Raw genomic sequence first — 8046 nt, 5'->3', positions numbered from 1 at the left:
AGCTACTACACTTAAGAATGAGTACTACAACTAAGCTAAAATAGCACAAAAACTCATCCAAACGATCTCCTCACCCCACACTTAAAATTTTGCAATGTCCTCAATGCACACTATAAATAATAAGAGGGTAAACGAGACTCCCTGGTAGGCCAAAGGCCGAAGCAATAGCGGCTCACGAGGTACTCAGACTTCCCCCAGGCATCGTCCTTTGTGTGGGCACCCCACACTTAGTCCTCACCATCTAGCTCGCTTTTGCACTCTTCTAATGGCTTTGCTTCCTATGCTCATAATCCTACAAAACAAAAATAAATACTACAAAATAATAAAAATAAAATAAAATAAAAAGAAAAAAAAATAAAAGAAAGCAGTAAAGCTGGGTTGCCTCCCAACAAGCGCCTGATTTAACGTAGCGGCACGACGTGAACCACTTTTTGCCTCCACCTCGAACTTATGAATTGAGCCCCTAACAAGGCATCCAGTCTGCGGCTATGCTCCAGTGGTGGGGACACAAAAATAAATTGGCCAAGTAACAAATATTTCACTCTATACTTCTCGTCCTTTATATGAGAAATATAATTTTTTCTCTCTGGCACGACAAATCCAAGAATGTAAGCATCATGTTCCTCTTCCATTGACTCCTCCAAAGACTCAGATGACTCGATTTTCATGTCATCATCCATATACAATGTCGAAAAATATTTAGAATGAGGACCAACATGCCCTAACTTTGGAATTGTATTACTATTTATATCCTCATATGTGCACACACTAGAGTCTTCAAATATTACATTATCTACTACCTCGCATGGCTCTAGTGTACTTTTCTCAACATGGGCATCATCAACAGAGTCCTCAATTTGGCGTATAAGCTCCTTTTCAGCTTCTAACAACTCATTACTATTTTATTGGGCGTTAGACGCAATAACCTTTGCATTTAATTGATCTTGCAAGTCGTGAATAGTAGTGCCAAATTTATCGATCCCTTGTCCCAGCTTAGATCTTCCCTCTATAAAGTGTCTCATCCCATCAATAAGTTCCTCACGTTGAGCCTCATATATTTCTAACTTTTCAGCCTGTTCAACCAGCCAAGTCTGGCTCAAAATCTCCTCTTTTTCAAAATTTTTCTCTTGCTGGTTCTCGCTTTCTTCATTCAATTCTTCCATATTGGCCTTCATTCTTGTGATTGCTGCCCTCATTCTTTTCGTATCTTTTTTGAGTTCATCCTGTTGCTCTGCTACTTGCCTCAGAATATCCCTAATATATGCATCAGGTTCCATATCCTGCACTTCATTGCCCCTATTAAACTCAGAAACATCATTAGAAAGATCATAATAAGGGCTCAGAGAAGGATGAACAAGATTAGGACAACCATCCCAATGGCCATCTTGACCACCACACATATTACAAATGTTCCACTCAAAGGATTGAGATTGTGCGCATAAATCGGTCCCGAGAATATTCTGATAATTATTCCACCAGTGGGGTCCTCCACAATATGGACAAGGATCATCAAAATAAGAATAACCATCATTCGAATAATTTTCATTCCAAGATGCCATATTAAAATAAATAACAAATACTAACTAAACTTAAACAAAAAAAAAATGAATAGATAAAAAAGAATGTCTAATCTAGAAAAATAGCTAATTTCTAAGTCCCCGGCAATGGCGCCAAAAATTTGTTGCGACCAAATACACTCACGCAAGTATACGTGGTCCTCAAGTAATATAGTAGTGAGTAGAGTATCGTTCACACGAAGACTTATGATTAACTTTTGACTAACTCAAACTCAAATAACTTATCGATTCAAGCGATTTCTCACAAAATAGATAATTTTCTAATTTACCAACTAAAAACTATCAAGTAATGAAATACTAGAGATCAACCACAACACTTAAATGATTTCGAATAACAATCAATAGGAGATAATATTCCAGGGTCACGGGTTATCTAACAATCATGTTGCATTCTTAGCTTAAAATAACTAATTGATTTATTTGGATTGTTGATTGACAGGGTTGATATTACTCATAAGAATCTGTCAAATTCTTACTCGCCTATTCAAGCTAACTTAATGCCTATATGTCTATGGAATTAATATTAACAAGAATACATTTACACTTCATGTATTTCAACCGAGCAAGACAATTAGGTATATTTCTATCCTAATTGCGAATCCGTTCTCCGATGTCCGGGTTCAAGAACTTGCTCTATTTAATTCTATATGCAATCTAGAATTCCCACTTTCGAGTTCAACTCTAGATTCGTAGATAGTAATTCACTGTTAGCTACTCAGCAAATTAATTAAAAATAGAATTAAATAAATAACCCAATATGATAAAATCAACTTTATCAAATTAAACTTCAAACGTCAACATTCATGTATACCCATGACCCTAGAATAGTAGGGTTCTTAGCCACTCATGTTCATGCAATCATCAAATAATTCACAAGAGTGCATAATAATCAATAAAAGAAGGAAAAATAAGAACTCTAGATGAATTCCGTAGTTCCCCAGCTTTGTCGTGGCTTTTTACCCCTTCCCAATATGTTAGATGCCCTAAAAGAGGCGTTTTTGGCTTATATATTGCGTACAAAAGTCGTGGGCCAAAGTTCTCCTATTCCTAATCCGACTCAGCTTCAGGGATTGATGCTGGGGTGGATGCGTCGCATCCACCTCGTCCTCCACTTCTCAGCTTCGCATGCTAGGGTGGATGCTTCGTATCCACCCTTTATTCCTCCATCTCAGCTTTGCCCAGGTGCGGATGCTAAGGCGGATGCTATAGGCCGACTTCACTGCTAAGGGTGCACGAAATTTGATTTTTTTCTAGATTGAATGCGACGCATTCAACCCCTCTTCCTCTACCTAGAGCACCTTTTCTTCATATTTTTGCACTCCAAACACCCTAAATCATCACACACAACTCAATTAGTTATAAAACCAATAATTAAACCATGTTGGGTATTTTAAAGATCAAATAGCATCAAAAAGTGATTAAAACATGGGTAAAGTAACATCAACACATATCGAAATATGCCCAACATCACATATATTGGCAGGTTTATTTGGGCATCAGTAATTTAGTGAAGTATACAATGAAAATGTGTACAAACATGATATGTAATGCACTGGGATCCATGAGTACATCATGTATTTTTAAATATATAGGGAATGGAGTTGATATAGTTGGACGAGGTCAAACTCCAACATCAATTTGATCGCTGTTGCCGTCGGCGTCGTTCTTCTCATTTAAGCCTTGTATACTTTCAACAGCTTCCTTCAGATCCCACCTTGTATCCAAATCTTCTTGACAACAAGCCACTCCGATGTTGAAGAGCTTTCGGATCTGTTCTTGGCTATCCTCTGTACTGTCCATCTCTTTATCAAAAGCTAACTCATTATCTTTAATAATGGAGTCGACCCAAGTAGCCAATTCGGTACCATAGCCAGTGCTGAGAGCGAGGTAGTTTGTGGGGAACTTGCCTGTCAGGGTTTCTAGTATTAGAATCCCAAGGCTCCAAACATCAGTCTTCCTTGTGACGCGGCCTTGTTGTGCGTACTCCGGCGCTTTGTAAGCCACTAGAAGATGTTGTACTTGCGCAAGATTCACCAGAGGCACTAATGTGTAATCCATCAACACGGGATTAAAACATTTGTCCAAAAGCACATTCGATGACTTGAGGTGACCATGCGGAAGTGCTAGGCTTGGCAGCTCATTGTGAAGGTAGGCCAAGGCCTTTGCAACTCCTTTTATGATTTTCAAGCGGCTTGACCACTCCAGCCTAGATTGATTGCCTATACAGATCATACAGCTAGATTAGTGAAGCAGCAAGCTAGTACGTACGTAGGTGTAACTAATTAGGGGATATTTACTCATTCATGCATGTACAACATATATATATATAGAGAGAGAGATAAAGAGAGAAATTGAATGTAGTAATTAACTCCATACCATGAAGGTGACTGGCCAAGCTACCATTGGAGGCATAGTCATACACAAGCAGCTTCTCTTCTTTTCTGTAATAATAGGCCACAAGGGGGAGTAGGTTGGGGTGGCTTAGTCTACCTAACCTCCTCATGTGCTCGTGGAAATCTTCTTTCGCGACATGGTTCATTTGCTTAAACCTCTTCACCACCACGGCCTGGCCATCCATAAGTAGAGCCTTATAAGAGGACCCCAGGTTCCCACTCCCAAGCACCTCCGCTGATGCTCTTAGCAAATCCTGTAGATCAAATCGTGGCCTGTCATCTCTAACGAATGACAACTTACCTACTACCGCTGCTGCTGCTGGTGCCTCTGATGCCTTGTTGTTGTTAATAGTACTATTTGAATGGTTATTATCGTGTCTTGGGTAAGTTGGCGGGTTGCCGCTCATTATCACATCAGGAGCTGACGATGATGATGTAAAGGCACTTTGATCCCCATCAATATTCGAGTAATCAACAGCCCGGCCTACTTGTGGATTTCTTTGGCTGCTGCTATGGCTACGGCGGCAAATAATAAGAATTAGCACAATCATGAGACATAAGACCACCAAACAAACTGCAACGATCAACATCACTCTACTCAGAAGAGAGGGCGACTTCCTAATTATATCACCAGATTGGCCGCTGACCGTAGAGTCGAGACTGTTGGGAGTATTTGCTTCTGGACTTGGGGAGTTGCAAGCTGCAGATTCCAATGGCTTCCCACACAGACCTTTGTTCCCTGTTAATTACGATCTCTCTGTGTCAAATTACTTATTACAACAACAACGGGAAAAAAAATATGGATCGGACTAATGGAAATGATAAAATTACACGTTCAATTATATATTTATATTAGGGGAAAAAAGACCAAAGATAGGATATCGCGCTATTATATCTTTTCATGCATATGCCTAATTCCAAATTAAGATTGTTGCGCATAGGCAAAACCAATCGTTAGACTAATACTTATTTGAATATATTTTCAGATGGTTAGGAAGAATATTAATCAAAGCAATACTTCCTTCTTCTATATATAGTCCATCTTTTTCCCAATCAAAATATTCATCTTGTATATAGTTATTGTGGTATATCTTGGATCTTGCTTCCCAGTAGTATACAAGTTAGAATAAATTATAAGAGCCACCACAAGAAAGACAACATCAATCAAAGAATCTTCTAGATACTTATTATTAACTAAGAGACCTTAAGTATGCACACCAAATTAATCCATCGGCACAACCTCTTTATGGTCCTCTCTTTTCTTTTTCTTTTTAAATATATCTTTCTATGTTGATTGGAATGCCGAGGGGAATGTATCTGCCAGATGAAGAAGTTGCCCCTTTTGGCACTCGCTCTCTCCGTCCATGGTTGTTCATAAAAACATTGACGTGGTAACAATATTTCCCACCTACGTGTAGAACATGCAATAATTAATGACGCGCGGTCATGGGGAGCATGTTCGTATACCTGAGAATGTTGTTGGATCCATTAAAGAAAGAGAGGGAGGGATTGGTCCCTCGAGTTGGTTGTTGGATACGTTGAGGAGTTTGAGAACGTCCTGGGGAAAATCAGGTATAGAGCCACTGAATCTATTATTTTCTAGCCTCAACTCGAAGAGCCTGGGGCAGGAGGTAGCCAGGGAGGTGGGAATGTTGCCTGTGAATTGGTTGTCGGCTAAATACAATTTCTTGAGATAAGTCATACCCTTGAAAGCATCATCCGGGATCTGACCGGAAAAGCTATTATTGGACAAGTACAACGACTTGAGCGCACCGAGTTTATTCCAATCAGGCATTGCTCCCTTGAAGCTGTTGTTCATAAAGCTCAGGGTCCGTAGGAAATGCAACGGAAGCAGGGAATCTATATCAATCACCCCGGACAAGTCCAAGTCCTCAAGTCTCAAACCCCATACGTCCCCTTCAAAGCAAATCACTCCTGACCAATTCTCAATGTTCCCATTACACGGACTTACGGATGGAACCCAAGACCCAAGTACTTCCTGTCCTTTAGCTGAAGATATAGATAGCGAACTTTTGAAGTTGAGGAGAGCCTCGGAAGAGCTCTTTGCATCTGGAAGATGATCTGTTTTATCTGTGGGGTCGTCGTCCACATCTACTGCAGGTTGAGCCGATACAAATGTGAACGACGCAAGAAGAAGGAAAATGATCATGTGACGAAACCATGATCTTGATCTTGATCTTGATGATGAAGAACATGCAAACGAGGTAATGGGTGCTTCTGCTTCTCGCTGCGGATCTCCGTAAACAAGTACTGGTGGCCGGCCGGCATCTTGCACCTCCGTCATCATCCTTCCTTTGGCTACCCACAACAAACCACAATTTGAGGCATAAGCACTGCACACCTCTCTAACCATAGATTTTTACGGCATTTCTTTTGGTTTTTATTACATTACTTTTTTCAACGTCTTCCGTACGTCCCTTTTTTTTTTTTTTTTTTGAAAATTCTCTTTGTGTTCTCTCCTCAATGTTGGGTAAGGAAGAGAGAGCTAGTGCCAAGCAATGAAAATTGCCACGTAAAAGCCCGAACTAATATGAGGGCATTTATTCACTCTATACTTATATATATAGGTGTTTATTCAAGATTATATTCCAAAACAATGAAGTTGGCCTCGAAATTTGATCTGGAAAGATCCTACAAAGATATTTTTTGCACCAATAATTTAATTTATTAAATTCTGAAAGGAGTATTAGTCACGAATTCAGGTGATAATAATTTACAAAAAGAAAGAAGTATTTTTTTTTTAATTAGTTCTGTCCATAATAAATAAGATAATAATAAGGCTTAATAGGAGAAAAGACAAACGTCCGTACTTGTACAGAATTTTATTCTCATCCCCCGGCTCCGCGGGTTCTTATACTGATGTTTCAACTTGATCAAAATATTTTTAAAGCCTCTAAACATTGATCAAACTTATATGGCGCAGAGATTTATATTAATGCAAGACTCCACAGAAGTAATAGTTCTATCATCTGTAAATGCAGGTTATTGATGCAAATGCTAGGAAATTCGGTCATATAGCATAACTATCGAGAATAGAATAAAGTAGCGGATCTCCTCGCAAAGGGTCATAAACTAACTTGTGCAACTCAAATTTATATTTTTATTTAACTTTAAATTTGCGTAATCACCAACCAAATAAAAAGTTACTACTTTTACGGGGAGGAGAAAGTATCTATATATAAATATAAAGGAGGGGAAAAGAAAAGTGACGTGGCATCATTCTTAGCCCCGAAATGCCATTTATCTTTTTTGTAGTTTTTTTTGCCATTTTCTTCTTTCTTCACGGTTAAAACCTTGATTCTCCAACTTTAAAATCCAAGAAGAGATGCAACGGTTGCTATAGTGGCGGATCCCAAAAGGTTGTAGCGCTTCATATCTTAACTTGGGAAATGAATCGCATTTATAAACATTCAATTCAAAATGTCTCTGTAAACATTTTCATACTTGAATCACAAACACTGGTTCACATAACAATTTCTCGATCTCCTCTTCGACAATCTTCGCCGACATCTCTGTCCAAACAAGTATTCAGTCAAACCAGATACCTTTTCGCAGGTGCGAATTTCCGGTCAAACATAAATTCTGACAGTGAAAAGAAGTCTCCATGTATTCGTTTTCTTTTTGAGTTTTCTCTTTTGCTATAGAAATTTTTCATCACTTAATTTTGCTCGTGGATTTGGTGATTTATTTTAGCATATATGAGTTGGGAAAGCATACAAAGGTAAACCGGGTGAAATTTACTTCTCGTACCTGAATTTTTAAATTCAATATGCTTTGGATAAAATGAGTTGGCAGAGGAAATGTATTGTTTATGCCAATAACAATGTAATCCATTGTGCACTTGAGAATAAAAACGACGTTTGAATATTGAGAAATATGCAAAATTGTTAATGTAGTTTTTCTTAATTTTTTGCTTTGTCATTTCTAAGTATTTTCAAGCTTGAGAGTAGAACTGATTTTAGAACATTGAGAATTGTATAAAATTATAATACTATATATATATATGTATAAAGCTGAGAATTGGAAAGATGATGTGGCACCTTCCAATGCCCAGC

The 8046-nt window shown here is 38.5% G+C and overlaps 1 protein-coding gene across 1 annotated transcript; it reads right to left on the bottom strand.

The window, feature by feature from the left end:
- Window positions 1-2989: 2989 nt before the first annotated feature.
- LOC107785773 (pollen receptor-like kinase 1) lies at window positions 2990-6360 on the bottom strand. The gene is made up of 3 exons (XM_016607145.2): window positions 5438-6360; window positions 3954-4709; window positions 2990-3796 (listed from the first exon to the last, which is right to left on the bottom strand). The coding sequence occupies exons 1-3, from the start codon at window positions 6342-6344 to the stop codon at window positions 3198-3200; spliced, it is 2262 nt and encodes a 753-aa protein (XP_016462631.1). The 5' UTR covers window positions 6345-6360; the 3' UTR covers window positions 2990-3197.
- Between the last annotated feature and the right edge of the window lie 1686 nt (window positions 6361-8046).

The sequence above is a fragment of the Nicotiana tabacum genome, unplaced genomic scaffold, assembly GCF_000715075.1.
Source record: "Nicotiana tabacum cultivar K326 unplaced genomic scaffold, ASM71507v2 Un00050, whole genome shotgun sequence".
Taxonomy (NCBI): Eukaryota; Viridiplantae; Streptophyta; class Magnoliopsida; order Solanales; family Solanaceae; genus Nicotiana; species Nicotiana tabacum.
The sequence above is the reverse complement of the archived record's forward strand: the minus strand, read 5'-3'. Positions and strand labels throughout refer to the sequence as shown.

Excerpts from the sequence above, each read along its gene's own strand:
- LOC107785773 (XM_016607145.2), bottom strand. The coding sequence starts at position 6,344 with ATGGTTAGAGAGGTGTGCAGTGCTTATGCCTCAAATTGTGGTTTGTTG. Across the intron at positions 4,710-5,437 it reads GGATCCAACAACATTCTCAG|GGAACAAAGGTCTGTGTGGG; the intron begins GTATACGAACAT and ends CGTAATTAACAG. Across the intron at positions 3,797-3,953 it reads CTTGGCCAGTCACCTTCATG|GCAATCAATCTAGGCTGGAG; the intron begins GTATGGAGTTAA and ends TGATCTGTATAG.